The sequence below is a fragment of the Grammomys surdaster genome, unplaced genomic scaffold (assembly GCF_004785775.1).
Source record: "Grammomys surdaster isolate TR1022 unplaced genomic scaffold, NIH_TR_1.0 186, whole genome shotgun sequence".
NCBI lineage: Eukaryota > Metazoa > Chordata > Mammalia > Rodentia > Muridae > Grammomys > Grammomys surdaster.
Genome location: NW_021604631.1, coordinates 675,726 through 697,872, shown reverse-complemented (window position 1 = coordinate 697,872; position 22,147 = coordinate 675,726). Strand labels below are relative to the sequence as shown.

Genomic DNA, 22,147 nt, shown 5'->3' with positions numbered 1-22,147 from the left:
GCATACACACACTGAGAATGTAATGGACTGCCTGTGTACAGAGGCTGCTAAGAACACACTTCTACCAACAAAGATGACATGGTTTTTCACTTTATACCATAATCTACAAGTATTTTCTCAATATAAACCTAAAAATGTTTCTGAAAAACACAGGGTAATAAATAGCTTGCTCTTTTAAAAATTATAGCTGCTGAACTTTATAATCAAAGCCAGAAGGACTTTCAAATGCCAACAAATTTTTAGAATATCAATTTATTAAAAAAAAAACCTCCATTTATACCTAATATTGTTCCTCCCTCCTTCTGTCTTTCCCTGCCTGCCACTCTCTCTCCCTTTCTCTCTCTCCCCTTCTCTCTCTCTCTCTCTCTCTCTCTCTCTCTCTCTCTCTCTCACACACACACACACACACACACAGAGACACACACACACCACACTTTCCCTTAGGCTTTGATTTTATCCTCTGTGAACACTGATTCAAATGGCAAGTACCTCTGGAAATAATTTCTAGGGTTTCTTTTGGACTTACTTTTTATCTTATGTTTTTTTGAGACAGCTCTGGCTCACCTGGAACTCAATATATAGACCAGGATATGCTCAAAGAGATATTCATCTGACTCCCAAGTGCTGGGGTTAAAGACTTGTGCCACTACTCTTGATTTCTCTTGGATTCTATGGAAGGACTTGGTTTCAAAAATGTCAGAGAAAGACTCCACACCTACTCATCTGTCAACTACAGTCATGAAGTTCAGCAGAGAGGTAGGTGCTACTACAGCATAGCACATTAAATGGACCTTAACTTCCATTTCAAAACAGAGAAAAGGCCTCTTCTCACCATGCATCAGAGAGAAAATTGAGAAGATACTGATTTTCTCACAGGTCTTTGAATCTGAGAGTTATTTTAGAAACCAAAATAAGCAGAAGACTCTTGAAGTTCCTACTTAGTAAGAATGCTCTGAATTGTTTTATTTTGAAAGAAATGTGAATAGCTGGTATGTTTTAAATACACATGATAACTTTTATTTTTACCCCACTCAGAATCATCCATAGCTTAGTTGAAAACAATACAGCAATTATTGATGCAAATCAATGGATACTGTGAGGGATCATAATCAAATGTGAGAGATGTGGGTTTGGTTACATAAAACGCAACACTGTGCAAGATGACAGACCTATGCTACACCACAAGCCAACTACCACCATAATTTACCAAAATTCAACACCACCATAATTTATCCAAGGACTTTCCAGCCACAAATTAACCACCCACCTTGCTAGGACCTTCTTCAACACGTTTGATTTTCAAATCCATGAAAAACGTTCTTTCATCTTTTTAAAAGACCAGTTATAAGTCCTCTAGCTTGTAAAACATTTGTTTTACAGCCTATTTCTGCTCCTTGGATTTATAATTACTAATTTGTAATCCGTGGATTCGTGTGTGTGTGTGTGTGTGTGTGTGTGTGTGTGTGTGTGCATGTGTGGGTGTGTATACACATACACTGAATGCACATACATATATACACATGTATATAGTTGAACCCATAATATATATACGCATATACATATATATACATATGTGTGTATGTGTGTGTGTGTGTGTGTGTGTGTGTGTGTGTGTGTTCAACTATTACAAAATTCCCAGGTCCAGCTCATTTGGTAGATTTGATTGTCGAAGGCAGATAGAAGTAAATTAAGCTTTACACTATAAAATTAATAACTAATATAGTCACCTCTATAACAGAACAGCTGTTATAGTAGCTGTCAAAGATCAAAAATGTTCATAAAAGTTCGTTAAATCAGACTGAGCTGCAAAACCTTCATCAGAGATAATATAATAAAATGGAATCACTAACATAGTAATTCTGTATAGTTCCAAGATATGGCTGAAAATACAGAAAGAACAGTGAGTGATTTAGAAATCAGAAAAACTGAGGAAAAAGAAGAGTCATGTCTTCAAATGACAGATCAAAGGTGAAGATAATATAAAATAAAGTGGAACTAAGCTGTTTACATCAAAAAAAGAAGATAAACAAAAATAGAACTGAAAGATAAAACAAAAATGGATATATACACAGGTAAAACTGCAAAGGAAAAATAGAAAACAAGTAACACAAAGGAATCCAAAATATGCTTTACACACTTGAACACAAAAATACATACCAAACCCATAGGACCTGCAGTATTCTCTACCAGTATAGCATGTCAGAAGAGGCACAAAGAGCAAAGCAAGTACTGACTCTGGATACATGCAGGATGTCAAAGGATGGAACTATCTTCTAAACAATTTTGCACTGATCTCATGTGATGATAAAGGAAGAAGTTTTATACAAAAATATGAAGAACATAACCCACTAAAATGCTGGTGTAGTAACTATCAAAATACATGCCTGTCCATTTACTCAGTATGCGGACCTACGCATACATACCAGGAAAGACATGCTTGCACGCTACTACTCACTTCCACCATCTGACTGTCCTTTCAACTGCAAAACCTCATTTCCCTTCAAGGAAAAAGAAAAAACGTCAAACCATGAAGAATAACTATTGTTATTATTAAAAGTAAAGTGTGCCCATAGGGCTTATAGGGAAATCCTCTCCTGTTCTTCACTCCTCACTTCTACTTTCAACAATAATGAATGTTCTGCATAACCCATCTGGAGCCTTCTGGCTAGCTACAAATATGCTTGGATAATACACTAGCTTGAATTTGATTTAAGGTCCAGTAGTACATCTCAGAAAGCTTAGCAAATAAGCATACAGAGGTCTTTCTCTATATGCTAGAGGTCACTCATTTTACTCTGTTGTGTTACATGAAACATATATATTCAACCATGTTCCTTGTGATAAACCTTAAAGTTGTGTTGAGTTTTGTAAGGAGCAAGGGAGCTGGTTTTGGGGGTACTCCTTTTTCTGAGCCATGAGATATGTTCTTGAAACAGTGTCAACATAGCTAGGATTTAAGGCATGCTGCACTACACCAATCTTAGTTATATGGGTGTAACAATGTCACAACAAACATCCTACTACATATATTTTCATAAACTGGTAATATTTTAAATAGGATGTGAACCAAGAAATGGAATTTCATGGTTAAATTTTATTTTCTAAAAAGGCATATTGGCTATTCAACCAAAGAGAAGAAACTATTCCTTTCCCCTACTCTTACCAAGATAGCATGCTATGGATGTATTTGGCTGTCTGATGATCAAAAAGCCATACTTGATTTCTGAAGTCTGTATCTAATCGTGATATGTCTGTATCTATTTAGATTTGTTTTTAAAAATTACATCATTTCTCTTTTATTACTCTGAGGAGTAGTTTCACACTTTAGAGAGTGAACCTTAGTACATATTTTTTAAGTCTACGTTTAAACTTTTGTTCCACTTTACTATAAATGCTTTCCATTTTGAAATAGATAAATTATTTAACATTATTATTTATGAATTGCCTGATTGCTTAGAAAAGCACTGTTCCACACATACTCTCGTATTTTAATGCCTATCCAGTTTTATCATATGACTTTTATATCTGGCTAGAATACTTTGTATATAAAAGATAGGTATCTAAATTTATTTCTGTAAATCATAACCTTGGTTTCAGAACTCTACTTTGTCCTGGCAATGTCTCTACTTGTACTATGCACTTCTGTTTTGAGTAGCATTGTAATACATTGAATGTCACATGAAGAAAGTCTCCCTCAGAACTTCTTTCTTCATTTTTTTTACAACTGTTACATACTTATTCTTCTAAGTAGACTTCAGATGTGACAGTATCAAACATATCAACCGGACATCTTTAAATGGATCAGACATCTATGTGCTGCGAGGCTGGCAATCTTCCCATTTGTTCATTTCTTCAGAATCCAGCTTTTACTATGTCTCCCTGCTCTCTCTCCCTCTCTCTCCCTCCTTTTCTTCTTCTGTCCCCTCCCCACAACCAGGGACCTTTGTCTTATTTATTCCATCTCATTCTGTGTATGTGTAGAGTGTACACAGCAATGTATACAAGGATGTGTGCACAGACACATGGCAGCCAGAGGTTGATGTCAAATGTCTTCCTCAATTGCTTCTCCACCTTCTATTATGTGAAATAGGATCTCTCGTGGAACAGAAATATCACTTGCTTTGGCTATGCCGACTGCCCAGTAAATTCCTGAGATGTTTGTCTCAGTCCCAAATGCTGAAGCTACACACACACACACACACCTAAGTCTGGTTTTGTATAAGGATGCTGGGGATTTGAACTTGGGTCCTCTCATTCTTATAGCAAACGTTCTCAGTTACTAAGTCATCTTCCTAACTGCAATTTTGTTGGTGGTGGTTGGATTTTTTTTGTTTTTTAGACAGTGGTTTCATTCTTTGGCTAGCCTAGAATTTACTATGTAGCCAACCAGTCTGCAGCCCATTCAAAAACTTCAGTTCTTCATACGTGATATCAAAGTAGAGGTGGTGATACTAGAATGGAAATGCTTAAGTGGACACAGAAGTGGGATGAAGGAGATGAGGAATGGGAGGGAGAGTTAACAAAAATGAAGGATATATGAAAAAAGTCACAGAACTCTATTATTTTATAAAATAATTTTAAAATATAAGAAAAACAGGGATGTCTATGTGCATTCTAATCACAATCTCTGAACCTCTGATTAGTCTGTTCGCACTGTCACCAGCAGAATACACTACTAAAAAGGTAACTGACAGTTACTCATTCACATCTAGTCTTGAAGTAATTATGGAGTACAAACTCAGTAACTCAATATATGGGCCTAGCAGTTTGTTTACTACCCATTTGCTAAACAGAAGTAGAAACTTCTCTTCCAATATCTGAGTCTTTGGTTATACAGAAGCATCACACAAGCACAGGACTTGAAAGACTACATTCCCAGCATGCACTACTTCCAGTGGTCTCGTAGTATGCAACTGGATAAAAAGGCATAAATGTGTATATTTCAGCAGACAGTGCATGAAAGACCTTCTGAAAAGATCTTACATTTCTCTCTAGGAATATAAGAAGGACAGCCATTATGTTCAGCTACCACATAACTGCAGTGATTGACTAGCTTAAGATCTAGCCTGACTCCATTCCATATCTATACTAACTTAATGGTTTCCCTGATCCTACCTAGACTGTAAAACATAGGTCTGTGCTACAAGTCAAGGATTCAGAGTTTCTTCCTTAAATCTCTCCTGAGCTCCTCCAGAACAAATCAGCTAAAGCTGAGAAGACCCTACTAAATCTTCAACTTTAGTTCATAGATCTCATTGCTGACGTCACTGTTTAATTGAAGGAGTTCCTTCTCAATTCCTTCTAAGAGCACAAGAATGTCTCTGATCAGTCCTCTTTGTTTTTGCTCATTATGATGTAGGACTTTGCATAGTTCTTTATTGTTCTTTTGATTAACTGTAGAGACTCCAGCCCTTTGCTTATTTGGGAAAAGATTGAAGAGCCATCCATAGACTGTCATGAATTTGAAGAATTATTTTCTAAAACTGTAGTAAAGGAAAGAAAGAAACCTATTTCTGACACAATTTCAAAGACAAAGGCCAAACAAGTTGTCAAGTTGCTTAGCAACAGAAGATCACAAGCAATAGGAATTCTAATGTCTAGCCTTCATTTAGATATGAAAGACATACAACATGCTGTTGTGAACTTGAACAACTCTGTGGTGGACCTGGAGACCCTTCAAGCTCTTTATGAGAATAGAGCACAGTCAGATGAACTTGAAAAAATTGAAAAGCACAGTCAATCCTCCAAAGACAAGGAAAATGCCAAGTCTCTGGACAAACTTAAACAGTTCCTATATGAGCTGTCACTAATCCCCAACTTCTCAGAGCATGCCTTCTGCATCCTATTTCAGGATAAGAAAAATGAATCACAATATTCTGAAATTCAAAGAACGATTCTTCAAATAATGTTACTGCCACAAGACAGGCTCCTTAACCAACCTCATCTTTCCTTTCTCCTTGTTACGCTGTACAACCCGGCTAGTGGATTTGATATACAAATGTCGGTGCAGTTCCTCTATGAGAACCAAGTGCAGGTTCATCTTCTTGCTGTGAAGTTCCAGCCTGAGATCACTGAGTCCTTCCACTTGGAGCAGTGGACCCTCCAGAGACTCTACTGCAGATACCTAGAAGGGAAAAGAAAGCCAAATAAGTACAAGAGTCTTACAGCCCCATAAAGAGAAAGAGTGGTTTCTACAGTACCTTTAACAAAAGGAGTAATGGGAACCATGTATGCAATATCAGACTGCAAGATTTGCTAAGATAAATACAACAAAAGAGAAAAATAAAAGAAAATCTTGACAAAAGAATGCATAAAGGCATGTAAAGCAACACAGCAAAGCCATAAGCACTATTTACTCCCACACACATTGCTTGTCCATAAACACATGTAAAATAACTACATCAATTCATATTTTCACTAGAATCTCAATACTGATGGCTGAAATCAACTTCTGGGGCAGGGGGTAGTATTTTGTTTTGAGACAGGGTCTAATAATGTGGCCCCAGGTGGCTTCAAACTCACACTCCTCTGGCCGCAGGCTTCCTAGCACTGAAACACTACACTGGCTTGAAATCAACTTCTTAATAAAAGTTACTCTTTAAAACTAAGATTAAATCAAGGCAAACCTATTTAAAGCTTATTCTCATGGTCATAAGCCAGACAGCTCTGTTGGCTAAGGTCACATATGTATCTATAAAGAGCCAAGCTGGTCTCATGTTCTCATATTCACAAGCATATGGAGGTAAATGCCCTTCTGCATGCATACTACAGGTGGGAAGTAGCAATCATGACCTCTTGATAGTTTGATCCAGTGAAAAGGAGATGTTCTTAAGATGGCTGAGAGATTTCAAAGGCAAGAAGGACCGAATGAATGAAATCATAAAAGAATGCCTACAATCGAGCGAGGCTGAAAGATCCAGGGAATCTAAGCTGACTTTGAACCCAAGTGATAACTGCAAAGTGGGAAGGAGCACATGAGGTGTGATCTCCTTCTTTGTGTAAGTACAAATACTTCTCTATGTGATAATGATCTTTTATATCTGGAAAGAAAAAAGGTGAAGGGCATATTCTAAGTATTATTACTTACGAGTGGGGAAAAGGTGAAGAGAGGAACTTGAGGCTACAAGGTGGAAGGGAACAATGAGAAAGAAAGAAAAAAGAAAGAAAGAAAAGGTAACAGCAAGAAATCCTGATGAGAAAAAAAGCTCACCAGCTCCCTGAGGAATTCAGGTCTATGGCTATCCCCAGCTTAGGTTACGCTTCTAAATATTTCAGATAGAATAGTTAAAGAAATAATAACACCATTTACAACAGAGTGACACCATTAAATCTGATTATAGATACAAAATGATGCTCAACACTAAATCATTCATATAAAAGCAATTGTTAATAAAAGTCATGAAATGAGCAGAGTGGTAGTAGCACACACCTTTAATCCCAGTACTTGCAAGGCAGAGACAAGCAGATCTCTGTGAACTGGAGGCCTGTCTAGTCTACAAATCAAGTTCCAGGACATCCAGTGTTATACAAAGAATCCCTCTTTCAAAAAGAAGTCATGAAATGCATTGGTAACAAAAAGTATTAGTCACAGGTCTATAGTGGTCTAAGGAGTCACCTGAAAACTTCTAGACAATGAATATAGAAAGCTGTGCGGCTGTCAAATACATACCAGTCCAAAATGACTTAAAAATAATAATACTAAAGTGCAATGGCTTACCCATAAACACATCACTTGTTTTGTGATGTCCTGTAATCAAATGTCAGCAGCAAATAAGTTTCCTTAAGTTTAAAGCAGGAAAGAATCAAAGAGTGGGAGACTGACAAGCCCTGGGCCAGCTCTGCCCTCTGATGCCTGCCCATACATTCCCACACTGACCTGCAACTGCCCCTGCTATGACAGCCCCTGGGCCCTGGGCAACTTGCCAGTAATTTCAAATGGAAAGGCAGACTCTTAAGATGACCAAAGTGTCCCCAAGGGAAGAAAAGCAACAACAAATTCATTTATACTCACGCCCTAAAATGGATTTTAACTCAAATCTCTAGTGAAGAAAAGAGGACGCATTAACCTTCGGTGACATCTAGATCCAGAAAATAAAAAATAATTTGGTAAACCACTGGCCCATCATGTAGCCTTATCCTTTAAGGTAATTAAATCCAACCAATATAGTTTAGCTTAAAAACCACCCACTGCACAGCCACACTTGACTAGCTTGTAGGAATTCGCATGAAGAGATTTAATTCATATTCAGAACACAAATTTATGTAACAATGACAGCTTCCAAAGCCACTCAATCAAATAAAAAAAATTTAAACTTCAGGTAAAAACAACACTATGTCTGGCAAACAGTATTCACAGAAATTATTTTTAACAGTACCTACTTATTCCAAGGATAGAGAAAACGTAGGAGTAAATTTACATAGCATTTCAATACAGCACTTGAGCAAGTGTTCTTCAGGACACCATTGTAGTCATTTAAACAAGTTTTCTGACTATGTTCCTTGAATCCAAATATAATTTTTATACACATGCACACACACACACAAGATCAAGAGTGGTTCTAGAACTTCAAACTTTAAAAATCTCAACATCAGAGAATAGAGAGAAATGCCTGTGGTGATTCCAATAAGAATGCCCACGTAGGCTCACGGGTTTCAATGTTAGGACTCCAGCTAGTGGAACTGCTTAGGAAGGATTAGTAAATGTAGCCCACTTGGAGGAGAGTGTCACTGGAAGTGGGTTTTGAGGTTTCAAAGGTCCAAGCCAGGCTCAATTTCATTCTCTTCCTACCTGCAACTCATGGATCAGATGTGTGTTGTCAGCTACTTCTGCAGTGCCATGCTTTCCTGCCAGCTGCCAGGCACCCTGGTATTCTAGGGTATTGTTGTAACAGCCCTGACCAGGCTGCTGTTTGCTTAGAATATGGAAGATTGGGGGATTTTTGGATTAGAAAAAAAAACAGCTGAATGCTGTAAGCAGAGCTTAATGAACCATCCTAGCAGAAATATGAAAGACAGAGGTACTGAGAGCAATGGAGACTATGGAGACCCAGCTCAAGAGGTTTCAGAGGAGAGGAATATTAGAAGCCATTCCTGTGATATTTTGGCAAAGAATGTGGCTGCTTTTAGCCCTGTCCTAAAAATCTGCTGGAGACTAAATTGAAGAGTTTTATAGATTGATTGATTTGGCAGAGGAAATTTCGAGATAGCATAGTATTGACTGTGGCACATGGTTATTAGTGATCACTCTTCACACAAATACACAATGAAAAGCAGCAAGCAGGACAAAATAAGATATAAGATGTACAGTCTGAGGAGAAAGGGAGCAGCCGAAACTGTAATAGTGCTTTAAAGAACAGCCTGGTACCAAAGGAAACAGAGAAGGGTAATCTCAGGACAAGACCAGACCTAATCCTGAACCCTACTGATCTCTGAGGCCTAAGCAACAAGGAAAGTTTATGCAAATGTTTTTCAAGGAGGAGGCCCAGATTCCAGCCCCAACAAGCAGAATTTGACAAATTTAGTCAGGTGGTTCTGGATTTAGGGTCAAGAGGATATAGGAAATGGGTTGTGTAATCTTCCACCCCAGTTAAGGAAAGCCACTAAGGCCAGACCTGTTACAAGGAAGTCTTTGCCTGGAGGCCCAGAGAAACTACTACATACATGGAGCTGTAAAAGTGAAAACTAGATGGCACAGAAGACCCCAAGATGTTGGAGGTGCCAGAGCTATGAGGTAGCTGCCAAGGAGAGATGCAACAGGAAGTGAAACCAGCCGGAGAGAAACATGTGTTGTAACCAGCAAAGCTGGAAGGAGTGGGAGACTGGAAACCCCTCTAAGAATTTGAAGTTTGTCCTGCTGGATTGCAGTGTTGCTTTGGTCTAGGATTTCCCCTACATGTGCCCTTTCCTCCTTTTTGGAATAGCAATGTGTATTTCTAAGATTTGTTTATTTATGTATATGAGTGCTTTGTCTGCATGTACGAATGTATGTATGCCAGAACAGGGAATCAGATCCCATTACAGATGGTTGTGAGCTACCATATAGTTGCTGGGAATTGAACTCAAGATGCCTGAAAGAGAAGTCAGAGCTCTTAACAGCTGAGCTATCTCTCCAGCCTCACTGTTTTTATTTTTATAGGGTGTTACAGTAACACTTTATGAGACTGCCTTGAGTTTCAGAGGAGATTTTGGACTTTGAACTTGTGAAACAGTATTGAGACTGAAAGACTATGAAGACCTTTGAAGTTTAACTAAATGTATTTTGCATCATGATATGACTACAAGCCTATGAGGGCCAGGAAATGGAATGTGGTGGTTTGAATGAGAATGGCTTCACAGCTTCATATGTTGAATGCTTGATTCTCAGTTAGTGGAACTGTTGGGAAAGATTAGGAGGCCTTGTTGAAGAAAGTATGTCACTGTAGTGGGCAATAGGTTTCAAAAGCCCATGCCAGGCCCAGTTTTTCTCTCTTTTCCTGCAACTTTCTTATCAGATTTGAGCCCTCAGCTACTGCTCCAACACAATGCCTGCCTAACTATGACCATACTCCCTGTTATAGTAATCCTAAACTAACCCTGTGAAACTGTAAGCAAGCCCTCAGTTAAACAGTTCCTTTTATATGCAGCCTTGGTCATGGTGTTTCATCACAGTAACAGAAGAGTAACAGTCTCATGGCAATTTAAAAAACACACACACAATTGTTTTATTCTGGAGGCTTCAAAGTCCATTCAAAAAGTTAAAATTCCCGAAGTCAAGCAAGTTTTTTAGAATACAGAAAATGGCCATTGTATAAATTAGCTCACTGGGTAAATCAGACAATTTTCCCATCACAGGAATGAAACAACTGAGATAAACAACTTCCAAGGAGGAAATTTTCATTTTTGCTCATGATTTCAGAGGTTTCAATCTTTGAGGACAGAATCCTTTTGCTCTGGGCTTGTGGCAGTTCCATACATACGGCAGAACCATGAGAAAGAGAATATCTTCTCACCTCACAAAGCCAAGAAGCCAATACTCCGATCCAGGGCACCTCATCCCAAAGATCTAATGTATTTCTACCAAGTCCCACCACCTGAAATTTCTATCACCCAGGAATGTGCCACAGGCTGGTGGTCTTCAGGATATGGGCCTCTGAGGGAGTGGGTTGACATGAATCACTCATAAAATAACATACCAATGAAGCAGTAACAAGAATTTAAGATACTGTTAGATTAGAGATAAAAGAAATCTGCTTGAAGAGGTTAGGATTATCAAAATCAGGTTCATAAGTACGGCAGTCAACACTGAATAATGTTATAAAACTAGACAGACAACATTCAAAATGTAGATAATTAGCAAATGTCTAAGCATCTCTTCACAGAACTGATCTTGTATATTCAGACATGAAGTAGTCTTTAATAAACTCCTAGAATTCTCCAACACACATCTTTCCTTAGAGTTAGATTACTACATATTGAAAAGAAAGAACTAAAAATATTTAAATTTTTCTTCTATACATATTTTTTAAATAAACTTCATAGTAAATTAAAAAGAAACTACTACAAGCAGAAAACTTTAAATACTTCTTGGAGAATTTTGTACATATTCACCCTCAATCTGTAAATCCACTCCCCTTCCCATCCTACCCAACACTGCCTCCTTTCCATCTCCTTCCCACCATCAAGGCCAATTCATGAGGCTCAAATATTTTTGGATGTAGGGCTACTAGTGGAGCATAATCAACTTATCAGGGGTTAGACTCAAGATAAAACTCACTCTTCCTCTCTTAGCAGCTCAGATTTGCTAGTAGCTCTTTCATTAGAGGTGGAACTTCATGCCCGACTCACCTTTCCCTCCTGGAAGTGATCAGGTTTAGGCTGGCAAAGAGCTTGTACATGGTGCCATAACCACCATGAGTAGATATGTGTAGCTACTCTACTGGGGACCTTTATCCAATCCAACAGAATGTTAGTTTTCTAGTCAGCAAGGTTAGAAACTGGTCATAAAGATAACAAACTGGTTTAGAGTAAAAACAATATTTCCTTTAAGATTATGAAAATAAGCAACATTTTCAAAATGTTTTAAGAAATGATACTGAATAGAACAGCATGCATGCCATTCAATATAGATGTTTAAAAAAATAAGAATTTAAAAAACATTACTCTACAACATACAAACACAGGCAAAATGCACAATTGCCAAACCAAAAGTTCAAAAGCTTCTGCCTAGTGGTGACATCTATGTCTACAATAAATGAAGGTATTTGTAATGAGAATGTAGTGGGCTACTGAACTATAGTTATGCCATCTCATGAAAATATTCCTAAGAATACTTTAAATGCTAAACTCTCTTGTGTAAAACTGTTCTCTGGAGCAGTCCTAAAGTCCTATACAGTGTGACCCTGAGCTAAAGGTTAACTGCCTGATCGTTTAACTGCTATCTCTCTACTTCTATAAACAAGGTTTGCTTGCTGCAGATGTTCAGAGCTGCTTTTCCATGTGCATCACAACTATGGTCTTTGCCCTTAAAACCTTGAATCAACTGGAGATCAAGGTAGTTTCCTGCTAATCTGCTTGAAACAGTCATGCTAAAGTTTAATAAAGACTCCACTAAACTTATTCAGACCTCTCTAGGGAGTTTTTCTCCTCAGGTATCCATAATAAAGGACTGTCATGACCATTTGTGTCTTCCTACATTTTATTTCTCAATTTGATATTAACATCAAGAACTGGAGATTATTGTTTCATAGTTAATTGACTGTTTTCAGCAACCCTTAGACTTTTAAGTAACAAACAAACAATCTAATTTTTGTGTGTTGTTGTGAATCTGTAGAAACATTTTAAGGAACACTTGGAAGTGGGCCATTCTAAGCAACTACTTCATTAAAGAAATGCTATTAAAAAAATAATAGATTTGTTTTTTAATTTCGTAGAGGAGAGATTCACAGAGATAAATGATATTAGCAACTATCTCCAAAAGAAACTAAGATACAAGCCAAAAAAGAAGAGAAGCAGGAGGTTTCAACCTGTCTCCTAGATGGACCCCTACTCGCAAGTATCTACCTGAAGAGAGAGAGAGAGTGAGCTATAGACTGACTGCCAGTCTCCAGGCCTCCCTGGGGATCTGCCCTCATTTAGATCTCTAAGCAAACACGAGATCAAGAATCCTACATCCTTCCATTTCTAAATGCTTCTACTTTGTTGCAGTTAATTTATAAAATTTTAAATATTTATCAGACAGGGACTAAGAAAAGCAACTGAACAAAGCTTTAAAGATAATAGGTTCAGGTATTACTGCTTTTATGAGTCATAATGATCAAATGTTGTCTATTTAGCTTGCTTCAACTTGTGAAAATTGTCAGACTCACAGTTGGTAAAAAACAAAGAACAACCTTGCTATCCCACAAAAAAAAAAAAAAAAACATGCAAACGAAGCAAAAGTAACATGGCAAAACAATTGTTTTCCAAAAAGGTTACCAGAACCCAAACCAGTCTAGCAAGCACACAAAGGGCTATGTATCTATTATCCCTAAGTAGTGGCTGTCTACCCCCAAGTTCTCACTGGTGAGGGCTGGACTTCACATTCTGAGGAGACTGATTCATCCACAACAGAAAAGGAAAAGTTTCAGGAAATGTATGTCCTTGCCAGAGCTAACTACTTTGATAAAATAAAAATTAAAAAGTTTCTCCCACAGTTTAGTCACTTACTCTAACAGAGTACAGAGGCTAAAATGGAGGGGTCCTCATTCAAGGGGACTAAGACTGAAAAAAAGATTACAAAGAGTCTCTTAAAACAATCTTAAGCAGAGGCCACATCAACTTTACACAAAAACTATACTGTTGCTTAGCCACCTGTCCAGCTACCATTTACAGATTTGAGCTGACACTTCCTGGTAGTGATCCTTGTGGCCAAAGATAATAGTTTGGAAATAATTTTGAAAACCTTCCTAGGTTAACCGTGAAAAGGTCTAGTCTTTGCCTCCTTGAATGTGTCGATGAGTTGTCATAGCACATGCAGCCAGGAATAATTAAGCCTGTTTATTCCTGAATAAAAACATTTCTTTGGAAAGCCATTGTATCTGTTATTATTTTAGGCTGATAAACCTAACAGTTTGGGGAGCAGGAGTGAAAGCTTTGCTATATCTGGGATATCAGAGCACTACTGCAAAATGCTGGGTCACTTACAGAACTCTGAAGAGTGTCCTCTGCCCAAAATTACTAAGACCTTCCCTTAATGAATTCCCACTTTGCTAAATACACACACACACACACACACACACACACACACACACTGCTTCCCACAACTCTGTATATTTAACTGCATCAGATGAATTAGGCACATTTTTAATAATAGACTATATCATAAGTAAGAGACATGAAATACAAAAAAGCAAATCCTGTTCACAAGAGTCTCCATTGCTGATGTAAACTCAGTGATGTCACTCGCTTAACTTTTGTCCATAGCATGACAGCTCAATGGTTACAAGAGCTAGACTACTCAATGGAGAAAATGTTAGGAGTAAAAAGAGTTGGAGTATATAAAACAGAATAAAAGGAGTCCATTCAAGGCTCAGAGAAATAATGAGGTTTAGGTGACGCTTAGGGATCTACAGGGAAAGCAACTTCTGATGCTACCATCCCTGGAGAAAACAGACTTTTTGGTTCTCTATGGATCTACACTCCCAGCGTCTGAAGGCCTCGGGGCTATTGACAGTCTGCTACTTAAGACAGACTTCCCAAGATAGCTGCACCTCAGAACAAGGCCAAGTGCCTGGAGTAAGACCATCTTTTTCCCCTAAGTCCTCAGCCTGTGTACTAATCAACAGTTACCAGGTCAGACAATCAAAACTGTCCATTCTTAAACCAGTCTGATAACACACCATTGATCTAACCTATTCAGGGCCCCATCTCCCTCAGGAAGCCCATACCTACAATGCAGACTCAGCATGCTCTCACCATTATAAACGGGATACTGTCTAGCTCCACTCTCCTTTCATTATTGCCAGGGTTATTACATGTTTTTATTTAATAAACCTTCATCAGCTCAAATGAAGGGCTGTTATTAGTTGAGCTAACAGCCAAATGATAATGCTCCAGAGAGATAGCAGTGCTTGTTGGTGCATTAACAAAGAGAGAAAAAGGGCTGAGGTCAAGCACACCTCAAGTAAATGAGGTGATATTTGGTACTCAGAGCTTAATGCAATAGACTGCCTGAGAGATAATGGAATTTACAGAATAAAGCAAATGACATGAAGTTATTGATAAGTGCATGAAGAAGGAGGCCTATAAGATAAAGTATCAGCAAATCAAAAAAATCTGTGAATTACTTTAGACTTTCAAATCTATCTCAGAAAACAAAACTCCAAGAGACCAAATGAGAATTGGAGCTTCATCAAAGATTTCACCACACTACTCTTACAAAACAAACTCTTATTAAGTTATTCTTGAACTTTCTTCTGACAATGTACTGCTAAGTTTTCCTTTCTTTTTTTTTTTTTTTGTCCTTCTCTCTACATTTGTATTCTGCCACAAATAACTCATATTTTATTAAAGCTAAAGTTTGCTTGGGTTTTTTTGGGGGGGTGGAGGGGTGTCTGTCTTGAAGTAGAGCTAACTGGATTTTCTAAGATAGTCCATCAGCTCAGACTTCACAAAATGACATTAGCTGATAGATGAAATGTATGAACCTTTTCTTATGAGGTCTTTAAAGGTTATCTAGATGCCTATCTTGATTTTACAGATGGGGGTACGGTATGTTGTTTTCTTAAGCTTTGTTTTTCTTCCAAATTCTGAAAGCAATAAATGTTTAATCAAGGGAACATGAAAGACAATAATTCATAGAGGAGAATTTCATTCATCAGACTATATATATAAATGGCTCACATTTGGTTGAAAACTAGCCAATCAAATATATATATGCATGTCTTATATATCTTAAACATGGCTTCTTTTCATTTGTAACTATTTAGGAATATCAGCACATAATAAAATCTAGGAATATGTTGTGCTATGATGACAGTTCACACTGGTATGTGAACTAGTACATCACAAATGACTTAAATAAATTCCCTATCTCTAATTCATAGCAAATGTCTCTTTATCACAAATCTTATTGTGATAAATAACTATATCCACAAAAACATAGATGCAGGCGCTCCTGAACACAGAACAGTTGAGAGATCTCCATGAACACAAACTTCTACATGTAGAGTTCCAATCCCAGAGTTCTGAGGCATAAAACCAAATTAAGAGTCTTATTTATTCTTTTAAAAAGAAAAAGTTTTACTTTCCCAGCTATATTACACTACATCTAACACCATATGACAAAGAAAAGGACTGTACATGAAGGGGGGAGCTCCTGTATTCCCTTTAATTTTCAGTTCTCACAGAGCTCTCTGAAGAGTATTCAAATTAAGTTTCTCCACAAGCAGAAGAAAACTAAGAAAGACGTTCTCTTTTTAAAAATGCCCCAGTTACTACACTTACTCAGCATCTTATTTGTTATTCTGTGACAAGAAAAAGTTTTAAAACAACTCTCCTACGAGTTGGAGAATCAAGGTCTCCGAGGATCTCTTCAAACTCCTATCTAATCTAGGTAAATTCAGGAGTGTTCTGCATTTGCCTCTAAAGCACTTGAAAGCTGAGCAGCCTCCCCAGCCCTTACTAGCATGCACTCTGAGTATCCCATACAGGAAAAGGGGCAGTTTGTATTTACAGCAAAGGAAACAGAACTCATTAGGCTCAGGATGAACATCAGAGAAAACAAGACTTTGAAACAAGTTAATTCTGTCAAGCTAAGTAAGAACTACTACGTATTCTTAGATCATAATCAGGCTGAGACACTGAAATCTATCAACACAGGTTACTGTCATTTAAACTGGCACAAAGATCTGGCTCACATTTGGCTGAAAACTAACCAATCAAATATCTGCTCAAAGAAGCCTCTAGGTAAAACTGAAACAAAAACGTAATGGATAACAACAAATAACTAGGACATTATTCTGAACGATTTGTCCTCTAAAATCAAGTGTGCAAACACTCGTGTAGTTTACCTGACTGAACAATGTGTGCCCTAGTGACACTGGCATCAGGATAGAACTGCTGTTTGCCCAGTGTAAACAGGCCCAGGGCTACTGTCTGTTCTTACTTTGCACTTGGTAATGATGACAATGATGGTGCATATAGCGTTTTTAATCTTTAGACTGCTTTAACTTGGACAAAACACAACTTACATGCAATATTTCACTTTTATTCTCCTAGCCATTCAATAATATTTATCATTTTTATAGGTAATGACACTAAAAATCAGGGACAGAAAGTGATTCACCTCTCTAGGCTAAAAGCACTGGAGACTTGTTGAGGCAGGACCAGAATCTGGAACATCTTTGAAGCCCTTTGCCAAGGTTTCCACTTTTCCCAAGATTGTTTCAACTTTGTCATACTCTACACAGCCATCACTTGTCAATTAATATAGTTGTACCCCAATTTCAATCCACCAAAGCCCTGAAGAAAATCAGATCAACAGCAAAGATTCAAGAGGCAAATGAGCAAGATTAAAATCGAGCACACAACCAGTCCAAACTTGTTGAGTCTTAGCCTAGCCAGCTTAACTGTTACACTAAACTCTTTGAAACTACATAATCTACCTGAAATATCAGAATAGAAGCCACCGGGCACCAGCTATATCCAAACTACAATAAAGGATGGCAAAAAAACACCAGCAAACATTTCTACATGAAGTAAATATTACCACTTTAGTCTCACACAAGTACAAATGCTTCACGACTATTTATACTTTGAGTTGGAGTTAAATAAAGGCAAGGACAATTAATCTTGCTTCATCTCACAGCATACGTTAAACCCTACACCAAGAATTCCAAATGTGGCTATAAACTGGTCAATTTTTTTTTTTGGGGGGGGGAACTGTCAAAAATGACCAAAGCCAGCAGCCCACAACCAGAGATTTCTATTTCATCAGTCTGGGTTGTGGCCTACAATTTTTGAAAGATACTCAAGGAACAGATTAGAAATCACTGCTCCAGATAAATTAAATGAAAACTGCTAAACTGCATGAGGGACTCACACAATGAAATAGAGTATCTATTGATTTTTAAAATAGAAGAGGTAAATGAATAGCAGATTTAAAAAAAAAAAATGAAGGTACCTACCAAACTGTCTGACTTTAAAAAAAAAAAAAACCCTCGCCATCAAAACCAAATGCAAATAAAAAGAGATTTGAACAGCAGGAAAAAATAGATACTATGAAGTTTTGTGGTTTTATTCTGTAAGAAAAAAACTGTAGCTACCACAAACCTATTCATTAATTTGGAACACAAAAGTCACGTCACTCAATAGCTTTGTTTTAGCTTTTCCTAACTTATCAGACAGATTGAGGAAATGAGGGCTTTCAAAAAAGGCTAAAAGCAGCCACAGAGAATTACCCCAAAATCACAAGCCACACTAACCCTACCCCACTCTCCCTAGTATCCCTTTTTTCTGCATGTCTCCCACTGTACTTCTCACAAGACAAACACTATTTCTCATCTCTCACCCTGCTGGCACATGAGCTCTTCCACGGTTAAGACCACCTTCACAACCGTGACAACAACAGAAGCGATCAAAAATTGCATCACCACATGGTTTTTTTAATGGACTAGGGCCTAAAGAGATGGCTGAGCAGTTAAGAGCACTGGCTGCTTTTCCAGGACATAGTTTGATTCCCTCAAACTATTCCCTCATAGTTTGATACCTCCATGGCAGTTTACACTCATCTGTAACTCCAGTTCCAGGGATCTGATATCCTTTACTGGACTTCCTGAGAGCACCAGGCATGTAAAAGGAGCAAAGTCATACATGCAGGCAAAGACCAATACAGATAAAATATGAACCAATTAAAAAATTGAATAACTATAAATATTTAAAGAACTTTTAACATGCATTGTGTTTACTTTAAACCTTTCAATAAACCTCAGAGCTATATAGAAGCCTTGACTCAAGCCTTTAGCAAAGATAAATGACTGGCCACAAGTCAAACTGCTGTTAAGAGTCAAAGCTAAGACTCAAGTCTAGGTCTTACACAACTAAAACCCACACTGGCACACACCGTTCTCAGTATCATCCAACAACTTCAAAGAATCATATGAACTGAAAATACTACAATATTTTTATTATAGAATTCTAGAAAACTACTCAATTAAATAGCTCTTTTTCCCAGATAGGGCCATATTTTCAAAGTATAAGTAAAATACTTCTGTTACACAATGCTCAAAGAAAAGCATTCTGGGATCCTCTGGGGAAAAGACAACTACATAAATATGTTATCATAATTATCATAATAATCCTCATCTGAGTATATAGCTATGGATTCCTTTTGCAAAGGCATATAAATAAAGGCAAAATGATTAAAAAGACATTCAAAATCTCTATAATCGCAGGCAGGCTTAGAAATGAAAATTTATTTTAGTTACAAGTCTTATGTGACTGTCAGCTAAAGTGCTTCTAAACGACTTACACTGGCTTGGTTTCTACTGATTGAATGCAATTATGAATTGACTTCTATAGCTGATAAATCAGAACTTGTGTAAGTGGTTTTCAAAGCGTTCCCTACAATTTTCATATGATGCAGACTTCTACACATAAATTCTCCCTGGGGAAAAAAAAGTTTATAAAAATATTAACTCTCATGAAATATCTTCCTGGTTACTCATGCCACTGGGAAGAAGCTGCTATTCTTATATTAATAATTGTTTCCAGAATTAATCAGTCATTGTACATTAAAACCAGCAGCTGGAGTGTTTTGAGTGATAATGAAACCTGTAACAAGGCATCTTCAGCCGTCTTTTCAAGACAATAAGGGAATTAAAATTTCAATTTAAATGCAGAGGTTTGAAACACGCTTCACTGGCAAAATTACTTCAATTAATGTGAGTGGAATACAAAGCCAGACTGCAGAAATGTGATGCAGCACCAGAAATTATGTCATTAATGTGCTTGCATCAACCCAGCACAACACTGCAAAGGTCTAATTTAAACCATACATATCACAAAGCTACAGGCTACAATATTAATCAAGCCTCTGATTTCTGTGTGTCTTCTTGTTGGATCATTTTTAGCTTTTCATAAGCCAACAGCAGCTGTTTACCTTAAAGAAGGAAACAAAAGGCTGGGCCTATTTGCAGACATTACCTGTCATGACAATTTAATTATTTTATGCAATATTCTGGTTATCATATCAAAAGAAGAAATAAAATTCCACCTAGAAGCCAAGCCTACAGCTATAAGACAGGTCAAATTTTAAAACAGGAATAGCAGGAGATGGCAAAAGCCATGGGTCACCACTGATTTATTTACTCTGGGTTTATTAACCTACACTGTGGAGGGATCAAATTACTACATATCTATATCTGCACCTGCCTCAAAATGAAAATGCAAAATCTTCTGTCAAACAAATCCAAGGAAATCAGTGGAGCTTGAAAAACTGGATTGTTTTGTCTTTACTTTACTCTGATGCATTTTAGTGACGATTTCCATTTGGACCCTAGAGATTCCTTAAGTAGATTTTACTTGTAACAGCACACAGCCATAGAGAGGGGAAATGAGATTGTATTTTCAATATGAAGTCAGTAGAAGAGCAGTTGCAGACCTTATACTACACTCCTATATACCCAAGAGTGCTGAAAATAGTTCTAACCTTTTGGGGACAGGATGGACAAATTACTGAATGTTTGGATACACCAATTTCCTTAATCAAGCACAATTACCTCTACTATAAAATGATAATACCAGAAACCCATCTATCTCAGTTCTAAGAGTGAAAAGAGTTGGTATACTTCCCATATTTACAATACCAGCACATAGGAGGTGTACAATCATATTAGCTCTGTTGAAACTGCTTTTGCTAATTTAAATAGTATAAAATATTAAAAATCAGAGTATTTTATCAAAAAATAAATTCACCAAGCAGAGAAGAAAAAACACAGCTCCTGGAAAAAAAAGTATGTTTAAGAAATATCATTTCCTCTATATATTAAAGTCTTTCACATACTTACCCAACTAACGATTTGTGAACTCTGACTCTATCAGTGTCACTGTTGTGGGGACAGGTAAGATATAAACCCCACAATCAATGATCTACCACATAAATAAAAGCAATTTTATGATAATAAAATCCATGTAGCTTATGAAAGCATAAGGGAAAACACATAGTCTCTGAGATACTCAGAAAGTTGAGTAAATTTAAGCCAAATCCAAGCAGATGGGATTGGTAATCACTCCTGGAAAATATACAGTCAATTAATAAAAAAAAAAAAAATCAAGCCAGCGAAATGGCTCAACAGATAAAGGCATTTGTTGCACAATCTGACAACCTATGTTCCATCCCTGGACTCATGTGGCAAAGGCAGAGAAATGATTCATAAAGGCTATCTTCTGAGCCACAGATGGAGATTAAGATCTTTGTGGGAAAATTCAGCCCATCAGGGTGCAGAGAACAGGTGACTGTGTGGAGCTCAGTCCTACCTGATCCATCTACAACACAAGTTCTGTGCCTAAAGCTCAGGGACCAGAGTGTAAGGGGAAGAAAGACTGGAAGAGTCAAAGAAACAGGAAGTTACTATGAGACTGCATCTCCTAGAATTGCCAGAGAAGCTACGCCAACATGGCTACCTAAACAAGACCTGAACAAGGACAATACCAACAGACATGCTAACACAAGGGGCCAATCTCATGGGGCCCTCAACCCTAGGCAACCCTAGAAAAAGAACCATAGCACCTTAGGAATTCAGAGAGCAGGAGAAAGAATCCTCTCCAGGGAAAAGCCCCCATTTTGGTCATCTAGCACCTAGGGTTCAGCCCTGAAATCATGTACATACAAGTCACATCATAAAGACTGAGCAGGTTGTAATGCCATGTTTAGGAGTGTGTGTGTGTGTGTGTGTGTGTGTGTGTGTGTGTGTGTATTAGAAATATATATATATGGAAAGGTTGGAGGGGGAAAAAAGGGAATGAGGCAAAACTGATATAGTTATATTTTAATTTCAAAAAACATTGTAAATGATAAATGAGAAAATACTAGACATTATCAAAAGTCATTATTATTAAGCCCTCAGAAAGCATGTTTACATTAGATGTATGGAATATATGTAAAACTGTAAGTAATATATTTCTAAGCATT

General features: G+C 37.5%; 1 protein-coding gene across 2 annotated transcripts in view; it reads right to left on the bottom strand.

Annotated features, from left to right (window-relative positions):
* Exoc4 (exocyst complex component 4) overlaps positions 1-22,147 on the bottom strand; it is a 689,148-nt gene that overhangs the window by 634,355 nt on the left and 32,646 nt on the right. For both annotated transcript variants that reach the window (XM_028768362.1, XM_028768363.1), the window contains exon 4: positions 5,940-6,124. In XM_028768362.1, coding sequence (XP_028624195.1) covers positions 5,940-6,124 — 185 coding nt within the window. The remainder of the gene's footprint in view (positions 1-5,939; positions 6,125-22,147) is intronic.